At 40.7% G+C, this 18,225-nt stretch overlaps 1 protein-coding gene across 1 annotated transcript in view; it reads left to right on the forward strand.

The window, feature by feature from the left end:
* Nucleotides 1-10,721, forward strand: part of LOC101858742 (cholesterol 25-hydroxylase-like protein 1, member 2) — a 19,466-nt gene extending 8,745 nt beyond the window's left edge. Inside the window, exons 3-6 of the mRNA XM_005109466.3 lie at nt 17-187; nt 5,824-6,036; nt 9,120-9,280; nt 10,385-10,721. Of these exons, the coding sequence (XP_005109523.1) occupies nt 17-187; nt 5,824-6,036; nt 9,120-9,280; nt 10,385-10,658 (819 nt within the window). The 3' untranslated portion in view covers nt 10,659-10,721. The remainder of the gene's footprint in view (nt 1-16; nt 188-5,823; nt 6,037-9,119; nt 9,281-10,384) is intronic.
* The last annotated feature ends 7,504 nt before the right edge of the window (nt 10,722-18,225 follow it).

Here is an 18,225-nt window from a genome sequence, read left to right on the forward strand (position 1 = left end):
CCCCCCCCATTTTCAGCCAATATGGGACCTGCGGTTGGGCCACGAAGACTTCCTCCAGTCCCCCTTGTTCCCAGTGGTCCTCTCCGTGGTCTTTTACTTTACTCTCTGTCTCCCATTCATGATGGTCGACATTCTGTGCAGGAACCAGGCCTGGTATCTCAAGTACAAGATACAGCCAGAGAAAAAGGTATTGCACTTTTTAACCTTAGAATTTGTGGTGGTTTTTTTGTAGTTTTTGAGATACATGTAATTTTACTGCACTTGCAATATAAATACGTCATATTACATCGTAATATACATGTCGAAAATTAGAAGTGCTACTTAAGAGTAACATACAAAAGAAAAAAAAAGGAGAAGGAAGAGAGGTAAGGGCGAATGATAAATAAATGTTTGAAAAGAACGAAGGGGCAAACTGCACCAGAGCACCTGCCAGCAACCAACAATGTGTTTGTAAATCTTGTTTCACACCTCCATTGTCACAGAGATGATAGCTTAGAGGATGGGCTGCTGGGACCATGCCTGTAAGGGACAACTCGCTGAAAAAGGATAGAGCATCCCAGCAGACATACAGAGATACTCGATTAACAAACAAACAAACAATCCCCCCCCCAAAAAAAACAACAACAACAAACAAAAACAACAACCCAACCCCAAACAAAACTCAAACCCAAACCAAAACAAAACAAGCAAACGACAACAACAACAAATGCTCTACATGGTAAGTATCGAGCTGTCTTCTACTTGTAAACACGAGAGGAGAATAACCATTACATGGCAGACGTCGATCATAATTTAATTCAGTTAAACACAATTATTGAAAAAAGTCGGTCGTTTACACTCGGACATGTTAAACAAACACCCAGAAGATTTGGAAAATTTGTCTGAGATTTATTAGCCGGCCGAGTTTTAACGTTTTGAGACCAGATGTCGGTCAGAGAACAAGAGAGTCACAGCAATGGCATATGTGGAACTTTCTTCATTTAAGAACTTTGGGGAAAATGTAGAAGGGAAATTAATGAAAAGCTAAAGAAAATGAAGCAGCAAATAATAATGAAGATGGTGATGTATTTCTAGTTCAGGTTCATTACTAATTAGTGAAATTAGGTAGGTAATTAGGGACATATATGTCGACAAATTCTTGCCAAAGATAGGTTATTGACAGATGTCTAAAAGTCGTTCGGAGACTTGTGAACACCAAATCGTGTCATTACTGGTCTCACCGGGATGAGAGGACTGAGGGGCAGGAGCGGTCAGGCTGAGGGAAAAAAAGAGTCCATGTTAGTTTGTTTCGTTACGGCACGCAGGGTGTGTGTCTCTGCCTGTGTGTGGGCCGGCCGGATCGACGCTTGACCATTGGCGTCGGGTGCGGGCTGACCTCCACCGGCTGTGTTGCTCCCATGGCCACCTTTTTATTTCTGGCCGTAATGGTACAACGTAGGCCTCCAATGTCCAACCTGAAAATCTTGGGGTTGAGGGGGGACATCAATGTGGACAAATCGTCTACCAGACTTGAACAAGGTCAACATACCTTCTTTGTCCCTGTAACTCTCCTCGTTAAATTTTGAACGAATGGCAGCTCCCTGTAGTTTTTAAAATTATTGTTCAATTTCTTCATTGGACACTGACAACGGAATGTTGCCAATACATGATTTTCACCGTGGGGGAGTCTTTGGTTCCTTTCGTTACTGTCGGGATGACGCTGGGGATAGCGACAAAAATTGTGTTTATGATGATACCCTTAATAATGAGCTGGTTCCTTGCCTGAACCGTAGCAGGGTATATCCTCCACAGTCCTCCGATAATACTGCCCTCACCTGCAACCTGCTCACAGACCTTACACACTTGGTAGAGCTGTACCCCGGTAGCTAATCCGCTCGTGCTCGCAAGCCCCTAGTTCAAGTCACAAACCTCAAATCACTAGGTCAATTCATCAAATCAAATCACCAGCATGATAAGTTGAGCCTAGCCTAAGCTTCAAGTCCACATCAACTAGCAATCCTCGAAGCCAGAGACCCCCTCATCCTCCCCACCCTGCTTGCAATCCGTGAAGCCACTTACGTCAGAAAAAGAGAGAGAGGGGGAGAGAGAGAGAGAGAGACCCCGCTCAAAATGTCACTGCGCGGTTTAGCGCTGGAGTCTGCTCGATTAATCGAAGGCTTGCGAGCAACAGACGGCCGTCAAGTCTCAAATCTGGCTCCCAGCACAGCAAATCCCTGAGTCTTATTGTTTTGCTTTGTGCCAGTGACTTGCTAGCAGCCTGACAATGCTCTCAGCTCCCATTATTTGCTTTGGTTCCCAGGACCAGCTCGCAACCTGGCAGGCCACTCGGCTGATTTGCTGCAGCAGCGAGCACAAGACCGCTCGCAGTGTGAACTCTGAACCGTGGAGGAAGGGAGAGGCTGTGCTTGATTTGGTGCAAAACGTAGAGAGCCGAAGCTATTTTTAACTTCCCATGTTGATCAGCTTAGCTAGTGGATAAGTGTGAGGAATCGTGGTATTATAGTAACAGAGACCTAGGTTTCTGGTAGTAATAAGTAAACTTACATTACCCTAAAATGGAAAACTCCAGGGGTCGTTGTGATTGGCTTTTGTATCATTTGTATGTAACCTTTTTTGTAAATGTTTTACACTCACAGTGACATAATATAGAACATTTAGGAGACGGGCTACTTCAACACAATGCCAGGGCCAACATTGGCTGAGAGGGAAAAACGCCCCAGCAGAAAGACGGAGGTTGTCAGTAAAAATTTCTCCCCATACGGGAATCGAACTGAGGTCTTTTGCGTCATAAGAATAGCTGATCCATTATTAATTGTTTAGTGCATTGAATAGAGCTTTTTATTTTTTTACAACCCGAACAACAATCGTCCACTTTGGTTCAAGCCTCTCAAGGCAAATAACTAGAATCTTCTGTAATATGTACTGAGTCCACAGCCACGAGAGTTCGTGACGTCACGACACAGTACAGCAAGACTGTCCGCGAGTCACAACACACCGGAAGTTCTCTCCGGTAGCTAGTGGGAAGCAAAGCAAAGCACAAGCCTGCTCGAAAGCCTCTAGCGCAAGCCGTCCGCTATTGCAAGCCTTCGATTAGGGGAGCAGACCCCAGCTCTAACACTTGGTGACCGGTGACAGAGAGGTCAATGTGCTCTGCAAAAAAGAAACAGGTTGGAACAGATTCGATGTTAGTTTTAGCCATGATGTTCACTGAGCAGTTATGTGTTATTCCCGAAAAGAAAGATTAATGCAGGGAAACAATAATACAAGAACACAGAAAGGAACAAGCCAGAGTGAGACAGGGAGTGAAAAGATACAGCGCGACAGCCGGGTGAGAAGGAAAAGAAAATACAAGTGACACTGTTTTTGAGGTACGAATTAAGGAGAAGAAAAACAATTAAAACGATAAATGTATGCAAACAGGAGAATAGACAGTACACAAACTAAAACAAAAATACCAAACTTACTTGAGTATATGAATAATGTCTCTTACAACGACTTACAACCACTTTTCTCCACTGAAATCCGTCATACGTTCACCGATAACACAGGAGCTGACACACAGCGACTGAGCTAAGCCGCAATTAAACCCGAACTCGAAAACTCTCCACTCATTCGGACCTTAGTCAGTCTCATTCAGTGATTGTAGCAAATCTTGGAAATATACCATTTGCGACATCAGCGACTCAAATTACCCGAGAACAAGTTTTAAACTTAAGTTAGCAATAATGTGGGACCTATGGGAATAGGGTTTGTAAAACAGAAATAACTCACACATGCATTTATTTTTTTCGAAAATTCACCTTCTTTTTATAAACTGTTATTTTCAAATGGGCGTGAAACATAAAAATAGGTTAAAAGAGAGAAAAAAATATCACCTGCTTTCGGTAAAAGTAAAAAAAATATTTTAAAAAAAAATGAATTCAAGACTCTGAAATTGATATGTCGAAGACTGTGCATTATTGCTATGGAGATACACAATCCCCACAGAAAGACTGAAATTAGTGAAATGCTCGGTAAAAAAGTAAAAAAAGTTCTCCCCATTCATGAATCGAACTCGGGTCTTCTGGGTGCGTCAGTGAGGTGCCGTACCAGAAAGCCACAGACGCCTGTGAATGTGGTCGATGGTGTATAAGAGGATAAGCCCGGGCTCAGGAAAAAAATAAAGTGAAGGGCAGTGCAGAGTACAAAAAACAAAGGGAGGGCGGGGGGGGGGGGGGGGAGGGGGGGTGAAAAAAAGAGAGCAAAAAGTAATAAGAAAAAACCCCCACTCTGCTCAGGATTTTATTCTATGACGTTAAGAGCAAGACAAGGAAAACTGAAGTGTGGAAATTGAAATGATGAGGTAAGCCGAAAGTTAAGAAGCCATAATAATAATGGTCAACGGAGACTGAGGCTGCTGGAACGTAGTTGAAAGCAATAAGCCAATTAAGGGCGAAAAAACACTCCACGTCAACAAGCTAATGCTGTCTAGAAAAGAGGGGAGTGTTTTGAGGAAGGGTTGATATGAACAAGCAAAATTGGAATGTGTGTGTGTGTGTGTGTGTGTGCGTGCGTGTGTGTGTGTGTGTGTGTGTGTGTGTGTGTGTGTATGTGTGTGTGTGTGTGTGTGTGTGTGTGTCCTTTAAGTGGCAAATTTTAAATCTTTGAAATGAAGTTTATATAATTCTACCCGCCATTGTCTCAGTGTATCCTAAAAGAAATCTTAACCTTTAAAAATCCACATGTGTGTAAATGTTAAGAATTATCACAGTGCAGTAATCTCCCCCCCCCCCCCTCTCTCTCTCTCTCTCTCTCTCTCTCTCTCTCTCTCTCTCTCTCTCTCTCTCTCTCTCTCTCTCTCTCTCTCTCTCGCTCTCTCTTTCTCTCTCACATCTATGCGGATTTTCAAAGGTTAAGTTTGCTTTTGGCTGTGTTTAAAGAAGTCAATACCTTGAAACTATGTCGGGTCGATAGTTCTGTCTATTTTCGCAATAGCTGTTGAGATTTTGAGCAACTTGTATACAAGAAGACCTCCTTTATGCAAATAATCTGATGTTACAAAACCTAACTCTGGGGCCGTGGTGGTTTGGCTCAAGTATCAGGCACAGCAAGACAAACGTAATAAGGGAGAATTTTTAAAATTCATATTCAATACAAGAAATGAAAGGGGATGCTATGATTTTTGAAAAGATGAGGAGTTTTCCAAGATCAAGGTGTTATCAGATTGTTTAACAAGGTTTGTGTGTAGATGGTGAAATTTAATTTACCTTGTGTGGTTATTATGTGCCTTTGTTTGGTTTTGTATTTTTTCTTTGTCTGTTAGTTTGTTTGTTTGTTTGCTTTTGGGAGTTTACAAAGAACGATCCTGTCTGATTTTGTTCTCAGATCCTTGTCCTCATCAACAGCTGCACTGCCATCACAAAAAAGTCACATAGAAAATCAGCTAAACAGTTCACGTAGGTTATTTCAACACACCTATTGCTATACTATCCTAAACTCATTGAAGACGCATATTTTTTTCAGGCTTGAAGTTGGACTGATTTGAGGTTTTCTATATCTGAAACTTAAAAAGGTATGCACTAAAATTGCAATCTTTGAAATATTCAAACTCCCGCTTCTAATTTGGGTATGTTGGTTAGAAATGTGCAGCAACAGTGTCTTCTGCTGATCAGTCATTTTACATGTTCCTACTTCTTCAAAGAGTGAACAACAACAATAGTCATAAAAACAGTAAAGAATAGCAAAGTCAAGTCAAAGCTGCCGTCCCTTTAACCTTCTCTCCGACTATATGTATAACTACCACAACAAAGACAACATCAACAAAATCCCTTTTCACTTTGCTAGGTTACAGCTGATTTGATCTACGACACACTCTACCTGACCTTCTGGAACCACATCCTCTTCATCATGCCGGCTGCGATTGGTCAAATGGTCTGGGTTTTACCCACTCCTCTGCCTGGTGTAGCGCCCACGCTCTTCGAGTTTGTTTGGCATCAGATAGCGGCTTTATTCGTCTTTGATTTTCAGTACTACGTATGGCACCTGACACACCACAAGGTTGGTAACTGACTTAATTTAACGGTGTACAAAATATCATTGTGTTAGTTTACGAGTCTGGTTACTTTAGATCGATCTTTCATAGCCAAAACAGGCTGTGTGGAACTCATCTCAGTCGAAAAGGTAGATAAATATCCAATAGATTGGAATGTATTTTCAACGAGGGTATCGAACTCGCGCCTCTTTCGTGCATTAATGAAGAGCCTTACTATTACTATCTGGACCCTGGTTCTTCATGTTATCCTTTCCTGTGACATTTCTACTGTGTTGAGGGCAGAAAACGTGAACAAATCAAATGCAAATAGAAGATCCCTTTTATTCATCCCCATGGAGGAACCTTAGGTAACAAAAGTGGACGTCTGCACATACTGCACACATAATTTCACAAATCATACCGGGCCATGGGGTGTCTCATTACTTCATCTCTGACAATTTCCCAAACACTGCATTCATGATCGCCTTGTTTTAGATGCCAATTCCCACAGTTACTACCCTACGAAAAAAAAACACAACTCACCTTATTTTTCCAACATTGTTGGGAGTCTGTATTTATTTCTAGACCCTGTCAAGACCAGGGGGCTCTCGTGGCCTAGGGGTTAAGGTGTTGGCCTCTCATTGAAAGGTCCCTGGTTCGAATCCGGGTTGCGACCGAAACATTTTCTTCTCTAAAATTGTCTCCTTTCACCTCCTTTCCTGCTCTCTAGCAATGTTCTGTTGTCTGCTTTCAATTCCACTTTCTGCCCCACCCCCTTACCTCCTTTGCCCCCTCCTCTGGGCTCCTGACTCTTTCTGCAGCCTTTCTACTGCTACTCCTTGGCTCCTCCTTACTGCTGTCTTTCTGCCACACCCCTGATCTTCTGGTAGGAAAGGTCTACACCTAGCCTTCTCGGACAAGGGCGAAAAATCTCGGAGGGCCCGTGTACAAGTTGCGCACTTTAAAGATCCCTTGGTGGTCTAAAATCGATAAGAGTAGGCTTCGGCCGCCACCGGGGCAAAATTCAAAATTTCCTACTAACTGAAAATATTAGATGTGTCCCGCGCGCTCATATGACCTATGCAGTTGCGAGCCCCGTAAAACATTTTACAACAAAAAAATTTAAAAAATGTCAAGACCAGCTTTAGCCACCTGAGTAGTATTTGGAAAGGAGGCAGCGTTGTTTGCAACATTTTTATCATCTCTCCAGTGCCCGTCAGGTTACTTGCAGCTTGTCACTGTTGTTTGATTTTTTTACTTTTACATCAAGGTACACATCGGCAGTAACCAACAGCCAGAAGGTGTAAATTTTGAGGTCAATGGCCGACTTTCATTTTGGTTTTGGTTTTAATCTAGAAACATCTATTACATGGAATGTCCATAACATCACACTGAGATGTTGAATTATAGTATTAAAGGAATTCATATTGATCGATTCCAACACAATGTTTAATGTAATATTCAATATCTTATTGATGTTTTAGACAACTATTCGAGATTTCTAGTATTTTGATAAGCAATCTGGATCCGTGGAATATTGTAAAAGATTTCAATTTAAAAAAATAGAATCAAGTGTCCTTTGATCGTGGTGTGTCCAGGTTTGTATGGCTAGAAGAATAAATGAAGAAGGCAGTTTCGTGCAAATTTACTGGAAAGTTGTGTGCAGTTTCAATATTTTTACACATCTTAAAGTTGAAGGGCCTCCTATACCTACAACGGAAAAGAGATCCAAATTGTCGAAGTCTTGCTGAAAGTGGGAAAAATTACCCACTAATGCGCTAGCACAGTCGCATCATGGCGTCTGCAGTGTCAGAGTAGCATATTATTTTCTCCTGTTCAGCTAAATTATGTTCAAATCTCCGTGCCGATGCGTCAGCCAAGCCTCGAGCCCACAGCTATTGTCCGCTTATGAAATGATCCTTTTGTTTCTTGTCTTTCTTCCAAATTCTCACAAACAGGGATTGCTCTCTATCATAGCACAGTATTACAAAGTTTAATAATGTAAATAGTCGGATCAAAAAGCTGTTACTTTGATTTTTGATATGTGTCCTTTGTTATAATGATAAGAACCGTTAAAACATAAACCCTTGACTTTCTTTGGAAAGCTAAATCGACTTAATTGGTCAGTCATTGTAGACCAGGTTTTACGTTGGGGTGAATGAACTTGGGGGTAAAAAGTTCTAGAACACCTGACTTCATGAATCATTGACCCCCCCCCCTCCCCCAGCTACCAAAATTGTTTGTACTACGAAGGGCACACGGATTCAAGGTGTCGTCGTTACCGTCGAAAAAAAACTGTTGGCAAATACTATCCTATAATTTTTATAGGGACGTAATGTGTAGTTTGCTCTCTGAGTTATTAATAGAAAAAAACTTTGAAATATGGACAGGAAATACGGTTTCCAATCATTTTGCCTCCACATTGCGCTGGAGTAAGTAGAATGTGTCCTTTTATTAGGCGATATGTTTTCGAATAGAAGATCCCTTGGTCATCATTGAACCGAGTTCCTGGGCCGTAGGCGGTCATATTTCATTGTTGTAGATGATAAAAAACCAATGCTGTGCGTTACTTTGAAAAGCCAAGATAGAAATGTACCAAAGGAATGACAAAGAAGTGTTTCGAGGCTTCCGGTGACCAGCAATGGTGTGCAGATATGTGAATGTGTCTTTTTTGTTACGTGTTAGAGTCGCGTCGTGTTTCTTTGTTTTTATGACAAAGGTTCAGAAAACCTACACAAAAGGTGACATGTCTTTCTTTTTCTTATTTCAAAAATATTTTTTTCCTTTCTCTAGCACAAGCCCTATTTTCATTTTTATCATAGAAAAAATATTTCCCTCTCTTGAGACTCGAGATCTTCTTTTCTTTTCTCTAAAACGTATACTTTTCCTTCATTTATAATAGATATATGTCATTTTTAACCATTTAAAAACAACGTTCAGCATATTAGTAACATAATAAAGAAATATAATTACAATATTTTTTCATTTTTATAAGAAGCACTCTTTTGCTTTGATAGAACAACTTAGCTTCCTTTTGTTGAAAATGTATTCACTACAGTTAAGCTCTGTCTCTGTTTTTTAACCCCTCCATAATGATCTTTCTGCTCAGATTCGGTTCTTGTACCGCCACATCCATGCGGTGCATCACAGGTACAATAGCCCGTTTGTGTGGGTCACTCAGTATCTTCACCCCTGGGAGCTGGTTGTCGTCGGTTTCCTCACCACCACCAACACCTGGTTCTTCGACTCGCATCCGCTCACTGTTTGGAGGTAAAATACTGCTAACAATCGATACAGTGTTAAATTAAATCTTTCACAGTCTATCATGACTCGTGAGAAGGTGCTCATTTCCTGTGGCTTGTTTCACCACAGGCGTATTGCCTTATCAGATCACGTCATGTGTATCTTGGAATAGACCAGGTCTTCCGTTCTCTAGTCGTTGTATTATCGTCACCCTCCCCGTGTTCTTCCTTCCTTTTTCTGAGTGTCTATCTGTCTGTCTGCTCCCCCCCCCTATCTCTATCTCTCTCTCTCTCTCCTGCTTTCTTTCTATGTATATTCTTTCTCTCTCTACCTCCCCCTCCCCTCTCTCTCTCTCCCACCCCCTCTCTTTCTTTCTCTCTCTTTCTTTCTCTCTCTCTCTCTCTCTCTCTCTCTCTCTCTCTCATTCTTACTCTCTCTTTCTCTCTCTCTCCTGCTTTCTTTCTCCCTCCTGTTTTGTTTCTGCAAAGCATTGTGCTCGCAACAATTTCTACCTCCCAGTCTGTACGTTCTAAAGAGTTTAACCTACAAGACTTTCTATACTAAACGTATGATTTTTAAAACGTGTGCCTTGAGCCTATGAGATTATCTCACGTATAAGAAGATCACAACTCATTCCATCCAATCTCATTTACAGATTAATGTCTCCATAACCAATCCTTAACAAAGTACAGACCAATGGAAGGCCAAAATTTGTTACTCATGCTTCTCCCACCTACTTTATGTGTCATTGCACAAAGCTAATTTCAAACAAATGTAAAGTTGAGCAGAAATGTTGCAAAGTAAATTTCATCTCAGTGCGAGACTAGGGCAGTTGAGTCTTTCGTTTCGTTCTACAAGTGCCAACTCTGAAGCAAACGTTGGTTTAACTTATTCTGTGTCTACACTTACCTCTTTTGCCTCCAATTTCCAGTGAGAGCAATATCATTATGATCCAGGAGTTTGATATCGATTTACGAGTGCTAGAAAGTGCATTGTATTAATAAATAGACAAATTCTGTCTATTCCTAATTGTTTTTAGCTGAGATGTCCCACGATGGTTTCGTTGGCTATCTTGCTTGATTTCTTTTCACTCAGAAACATTCAACAAGACCTGCAATTTCATTTCCACAGCTACATGATGGTAAGCATCTTGGTCAGCGTAGAGGATCACATTGGCTTCGATTTCCCATTCCTTCTGCACAACTTGGACCCAACTGGCACTATCGGGGGCTCGCCCAAGCACGACATGCACCATCAGAAACCCCTCACCAACTTCCAACCCTTTTTCAACCATTTCGACAAGCTCTTCGGCTCCTACTGCCCAGCGATGAGTGCGGGGGGCAAAAAGAGCAAAGCTTTGCAAGATTATGAGAGGAAGGTCAAAGACTGCAAGAAAAACCTCTAATGTTATGCTTACGGCAATGTTGCTTACAAAATTGATTTCTCTGCGACTGAGAAGTTTATTTTTTTCGCAAGGCTTTCATTTCTTTATTCTTTGTGCTTTTCACCATTTGGTCCCATTTTCAGCCTGAATCTTTATTTCTTGTCATGATTATCCAACAGTTTGCTTGCTTTGTGTACAAATCTATCTTAACTCTGTTCACAGATTGCAACATAAGCATCAGTATTTAGAAATCGATTTATTTGTCACTATTTATTTATTTTTTAGAATCATTTGAATATGTTTATACTGTTTATTAAAATGTGTAGGTATTCATTAAGGAATTCATTCTTCAATTACAAACAAAAATTCTTATTCAATTCACTTGTCATTTTCAGTATACTTTTCATTCTCTTTTGTAAATGTGTAATTCAAATATTGTTCAGTGTTAATTCTGGAAACGATCACTGTGCGGCGTTCTTGCACGATGAAAAATAGTCATGACGCTCAGACAGAGCTGAGGCCGAACGTTCTGTGTGATGTTTACATTTCGTTGGCAACTTATACAGGAGTTGTTCTACTAAGCTCAGAAAGCAAAACGCTTTAGGAGAGAGAAAAAAACCTGTTTCATTCTTTTAGCAGTTAGATCTATACCTACATTATGCTATTTTTTAATTTTTATTTATTATCATGATTATTTTTTGTGTATTTGCTTTTGTCAACATCTAGGATTTGTATTGCGGCCGAATTTTTTCTCGAGCTTATGCAAGTGATATCACAGAAAGATGTTTTTTCACAATATTTGGGTTAAGTACACCTGAACAGCTAGCCCACAATTTGGCGTTTGAATAAGTCTTTTGTACAGTGTTGGTTTGATCTATTGGTGGGGTTGATGATATAATGAATTATTTATACAAACCACAATGGACGAAAGTTCGTACCTGTAGATTATAATGTTCTGTACGGGAATATCCCGTTGGTGCACTTCTCTATCTTTACAAACTAGCATTTTTTGTGGCGAGTTGTGATGTTTTTTTTTGTTGCGAACATTTCATTAATTCTCTCGTGATTTGTGATACGTGGTCATCCTCATTTTGGGTGTAAGGGTTGAACCTTCCGCCATTTGTAGAAATTTTCAGAAAGAGATTCGGACGATTTGGCGGCAACTAACTATAAAGTACTATAAAGTACCGTACTATAATATTTGTTTTAGCTCAGAAAGTATGTTTAAAAAGGATGGATCTTCAACATAAAATAACGTTTTTCCTTTGATAATGGTTTAATATCCATCTCCGATAGAGGCAAAACAGAATAACTGCGAATGGCCGCAATGCCATAATTCTCGAAATATTGAACATTGGAGAAGGGGGTTTCGATTCATTTAGGACATATTATGGACACTCTTGATATCCGTTGAGCAAAAGATTAAAAATCTATCAACACGGAACAGCAATACTTTTTTCCTGAACTTGTGCAAACTCTTGGTAATTTTTCCTCTTTACATTATAATTTATCACTGCAGCAATTGGATATCGATTTCCTGCACGAGTAGAACACGTGTGCATGTGTGTGGGTGTATTTATGTATGTGTTTTTCATGCCCATATGTATGTATGTCGGTGTGTATATATAAACATACATAAATGTGTGTGTGTGTGTGTGTGTGTGTGTGTGTGTGTGTGTGTGTGTGTGTGTGTGTGTATGTGTGTGTGTGTTTCTGTCCGTGTGTCTGAATAATAATGTTTGTGGGCGCATACGAGCAAGCGTGATCCAGTGTGTATTAATATAGCATAATCATATTAATATTATATGTATTTCTGAACATAATATAACTATAAAGCTGTTTTGTCTTGAGTTATTAGAACATGTACTAGCGTGTGTCTTATTGTCCGTTCTCATGACGCTTCTCTCACTGGAAGCTGATGTTATGAACATAATTGGTTATGGCAGTTTTTTAACTCTCTCTCGAACCACTTGAAATGAACGATAACAAAATAAATTAATTTGATTTCCCTCTGAAGTAAAAGCGTCTCATTCTTTCATATCGGTGTGGCATCGTAAAGAAATCTGAATGAAATCAAAGAAACTGACATTTTTTTTCAGCCCACTGGGCAATTTTATCGTTTCCATTTTATCCTTAGCGTCTTTAATGTCCACTTAAAAGCAAATTTTGGGTTGATCTAAAGTACAAAAAGTGTACATTTCCAGTTCTCAAGCACACTCAAGCTTTGGACGCCACCAAACTTTGACGTTCATATTCTGGCTAATTTTACTTGTGACATATGGCGAACCCCAACCCCTTTCAGTCGTAGATATCTAGACTAGTTTAAGATAGATGAGTATTTATTTATCAATAAAAATAAACAAACTCTAAGATGATATCAATAACTTCATTAATATGCAACAAATATTGGCGAGAGCCTGATCCCGACACATTTGGCGTCGACAAGTCATATCTGACCTCCTGTCTTCCTGAATCCCGATCCGTATTGAATCTGTCTATTTATTGTGCTGCATTTTTAGCATTCAACCTCGACTAATTCAGAATACACCATGCCAAGGCCGGATCTACGAGCTGGGAGGTGGAATATAAATAGCTGGTTGTCACACTGATGGGGGCGCAGCTATCCAGCTGAAGTGATACTACTACTACTACTACTACTACTACTACTACTACTACTACTACTACTACTACTACTACTACTACTACTACTACTTCTACTACAACTCGCTGGTGCGGGTTATTGACCAATTTAAAAAGAAAGAGAAAGAAAGAAAAAATGAAAGAAATAGAATGAAAGAAAGAAAGAAAGAGAAAGAAAGAAAGAAGGAAAAAAGAAAGAAAAAACAGACATAATGAAAGACAGGCAGACAGAAAAACAGAAAGACAGAAATAAGAAAGATGGTATTGGCTCTCCTATAAAAGATGCCATATACGTCAAGCTGGGCTTTGAATTATTACTTTACTTTACTTTTCCGATCATGCCGTCATTTGGGTTCTAGCCCTTCGGTCTGTCGATATGGCCAAGAATTTACAGGTTTTAGTCAGCTGTGCTTTGTCGCAGTATAGAGTATTTCCGATGTCTGGGGAGACAGGTAGGTAGGTGCTACATAGGTCGCAAAGTGCTGATCAGTTAAATAGGTGGTGTGGTACTGTTTCATCCTGGTAGTCGCACAACGGGCAGTCGGGTGGGGTATCCTTCCGGATCCTATTAAGGTAATAATTTAGTGGTATGTGTTGTGTTCGCAGGTGAAAGATCGTGACTTGTTCTCTTCTACTCAGGGAATTTAATGCATCTTTAGAGTTGGGGGCTGTCATGTGTGCAAATACAGTTCTTCCAGTTTTGCCCATTGCCCATCCATTCAGCCACTGTTCCCTGGTGTTGCATTTGATCATGTTCTTGGCTTTCTGTTGTGATACTGGGTTGTGAGGTTGTGTTTGTGATGCTGCTGTCTTGGCAAGGGTGTCTGCTCTGTCGTTTTCTGAGATGTTTCTGTGGCCAGGTATCCACTGTAGTGCAAGGTCGACGGCATAGGTCTGTATGAAGATGTTGATTGTTTGAGCCACGGATAGGTAGGCTGGGCTTTTGAGATTCAAGCTTTCCAAAGCTTGGAGTACTGACTTTCCGTCTGTGAAGATAATAGTGTTCTTGATTTTGTTTGGATGTATTATGAAAATGTTGGTCAGGTGGAGGATTGCTGCTTCAATGGCGATGGCCTCAGCCTCGTAATTTGTATAGGAAGTACAACATGCAACAAATAGCTCCTCACATGGTTTGTCAAGATGTTCAATTCTTACCCCAAAGCCTGCGTTTATAGTTCTCTTGAAGGCTGGCCCGTCTGTGTAAATATGAATTGAATCACTAGGGTAGGAGTCAATTGTCTTCAGAGCTGTTGTCTTCAGTTCTACTGGGTCACATTCCTTTTTCACTGTCTCTTTAATGAGGGAAGTTTTGATATTGGCATTCTTGATGTTTGTGTTTGGGGGGAGTTCTGGTCTTAAGGGTTTCAGCATTTCTCTGTTACATGGAAGATGGTGTTTTTCTGCTAGTTCAGTGGCTGTGTCAAGTATTGATCTTCCATGAATCCGCTTCTTTGGTCGTCTCTGTTCAATTTTTTTCCTGTTTGGGTGGGGTTTTTTTTAGTCTTTTGTAGCGCTCACTCATCTCCACAACTGCTCCCTCTCTCCGCTAGTCCAAGGGTTCCAGGTTCGTATGGATTTCACATGCTGCATTTGGAGAGGATCTCAAAGCTCCGGAGATAAATCGTACAGCTTGATTTTGAATTTTGTCAAGAGACCACTCAGTTGGTTTGCTGCAGATTGTCTGTAAGGTTAGGTTATATTCCATGGCAGAGCGTACATAGACAACATATAGCTGTCTGAGTGCATCCTTGTCCGCTCCCCATGAAGTGCTAGCCAGTCGTCTGAGAAGGTTAAGTCTCTTGTTGGCCTTGGTCCTCAGGTTCCAGATATGGTTTTTGCATGAAAACTGTCTGTTCAGCTCTATCCCAAGGTAGGTCGGGTTTTCAACTTTTCTAGTTTGTTTCCCTCAAGTGAGATGGTGAGATTTTGCTTTGCAACGTTTTGGCTATTTGTAAAGACGGTGTAGATTGTCTTGGTATAATATGCTTTTAGTTTCCACTTGCAACAGTGGTTGTTGAATCTATCTAGATCCTCATTTGTAAGCCGTGCTCTGATGCCAGCTTGTTTAGTTGTATGCCAGATGGCTAAGTCGTCGCCATATAGGGCCTTCTCCGATTTCAGTATCTCAGGCAGGTCGTTGATGAAAATAAGGAAACGTATGCAGCTCAGAGAGGAACCCTGGGGTAGGCCCTCCTCCAGTACAGCTTTGGATGACACACCTTTGTTAATCCTGGTCTGGATCGTCCTGTCTGTAAGGAAGGTCTTCACCCATCTGTAGAGTTTCCCGTGGATTCCTGTCTATGTCATTTTCCACGGGAGGCCTTTTCTCCATACCCTGTCGTAGGCTTGCTGGAGATTAATGAATACTGCAACTGTGTGCTTCTTTTCCTGGAAGCCATCAAGGACTTTCTGACTGAGCCTGAAGAGCTGGTCATCTGTTCGTTGGCCCGCACGAAATCTTGCTTGGCTGCTGTCCAGGGCACCGGTTGTTTCCAACCATCAGTATAGGCGGTGGTTGACCATTCTCTCTGCCAGTTTCCCGAAGCATGAGGTGAGTGAAAGGGGTCGATAGCTTTTCATTTCTTCAGCAGGTTTTCCTTTCTTGAGAATGGATGTGATGATGGCGTTTCTCCATGCTCTGGGGATGGTGTTTAAATTATTACAAATAAGCATATTATTATGGAGAAACAAACTAACCCGAAACTGTTCTGTGGCACTTAACTATAGCAAGATAATTATGTATTTTATTCGGTAACTTCCCTTATATAAGTTTAACTTTATCCATGTTACATCTTCCATACATCTCATTTTCTCCCTCCCCTCCCCCCTCTTTCTCAGTCTCTCTCTCTCTCTCTCTCTCTCTCTCTCTCTCTCTCTCTCAAACACACACACTCACGCACACACACACACACACACACACACACACACACACACATACACATACACACATATGTACACGCACACTCACTCACTCACACCCAACTACACACACATACACACACTCACAAACAAACACACACACAAACCAACACACACACAAACAAACATACAGACAGATACGTATAGAACCAATAGTTTGGTTTTTCTTATCTGGTGTGCATTGCCCAAGGTATAAACCACTAACAATAAGAAATGAAACAGTTTGCCTGTCTTGTACATATTATGTACTATCGCCTAAAGACTCGATGTTAGCGACTACAGATTTAATTGGGATTCATGTCAATTCGTGGATCTCTTCATTTTTGCCCCTTTCAGCATTCTTAACATTAATGGTTGCTACAGACTCAATATTAGTCTGTTTCCGGGCTCTCATTTTTGTCCCCATGGACTTACATCAATCTAACAAAATTAATGTATCCACTCACGCTCTCAGCTCTCTCATCCCTCTTCTCAAAGGTTTCATTCTCATTTGCATCATAATCAAAATTCATTCCAGTGATTTGTCAGCGTTGATTAATCTATCAATCTTTATAATTTGTTCTTTTCATCCTATTCTTTATATTGGTGAAGGCATTTCACTGTAATTTAGTTCTAGCTTCTTAATTTTTTTGTCAGCATTTTTTTCTTTAATCCACTTTTTGAGATTCTTTATTTTATCTGTTTCTTCCTTTCCATACGTAGATTTAATTTAGCCTCATACTCCCCCCCCCCCTCTCTTTTTCCAACCTGTGCTAAGCTTTTCCTTTTCTCTTCTCTACACGTTAAGACTTCCTTTAAAATTATCTTGTTTTGGAAACTACTGGTACACAGCGTTCACCTCGGCTATACGGAGGCCGCGCTGGACCACACGATGAAATTGCGTTTCTTCAACATGCTCAAGTATGTTAGTCCGCTTAAAATGGTTAAATCAATTATATTTTATATTTCAAGCCTGCGCAAAACATGAAGTTTATTAACTCTTCTTTGTATTGTTTCCGTTGAAAAAAATTCCCAAATCAACGAAACAGATTAGGTTATAAAAACCCTTACAAAATCACCAAAACGCCAAGTTGTGGAAGCTCTATCGGATACCAAAATTTACCATATCTTTGAGGAGTAGAACAGTATAAACAAAATTGAAAGGTTGATTGGCAAAAAGAGGAAGTCACTTTAAGAAGAGCGAGCGTGTTAAGTATCAGGACAGGACAGTTATAGTAACTGAGAAATCGGCCGCGGTCAGTTCAGGTCTGACCACTCTTTGTTCTATCTACGTTCTTTTCCCCCTGCATGCTCTTCAACGTGGACGTGACTTGCAAATCGGATAATTTACTGAGGTGAACGTTGTGCTAACTTACTTACTTTACTTTATCCGTCCTCTTGTACCTCTAGGGCGTCGAGGGGAGAAAGAGCTTCCTGTCTCCAGCAAGTTTGATGGTATGGCTGGGTGTGATATTGTATGTTCTCAGGGTATCCTTCACACCCTGATTCCAGGTCTTTCTTGGTCTTCCTCTTGCCTTGTACCTGATACTTTCCTGTTGTAGGCTTTACTCGCAAGCTGGATAGGTGCCATACGTGTGAGATGTCCAAACCACCTGATTATTTGCTTTCGAGTGTAGTGGAGGACAGGTGTTGTTCCCGCCATTTCTCTGATATTATTGTTTTTGACCATGTCCCGAGTGTTTTTGTTGACGGCTTTCCTAGACATCTCATCTCGCAGGTGGTGATCTTACGTTCCAGACCTTTGGTCAGGGTCCATGTCTGGCACTGGTAGGTCAAGACGGGGATGGAGATAGATTTAATGAGCTTGGTTTTGGTATCAATGGGGATGTTAGGATGTTTGAGGAGTGGGGCAAGCTGGTAACTGATGCTATTAGCCTTTTGCACTCTCGTCTCAATTTCTCTCCTGTGCTAACTAAAGGTTTTAAAAACCTTCTTCTTCTTCTTCTTCTTCTTCTTCTTCTTCTTCTTCTTCTTCTTCTTCTTCTTCTTCTTCTTCTTCTTCTTCTTCTTCTTCTTCTTCTTCTTCTGT

Source organism: Aplysia californica, unplaced genomic scaffold (assembly GCF_000002075.1).
Source record: "Aplysia californica isolate F4 #8 unplaced genomic scaffold, AplCal3.0 scaffold00781, whole genome shotgun sequence".
NCBI lineage: Eukaryota > Metazoa > Mollusca > Gastropoda > Aplysiida > Aplysiidae > Aplysia > Aplysia californica.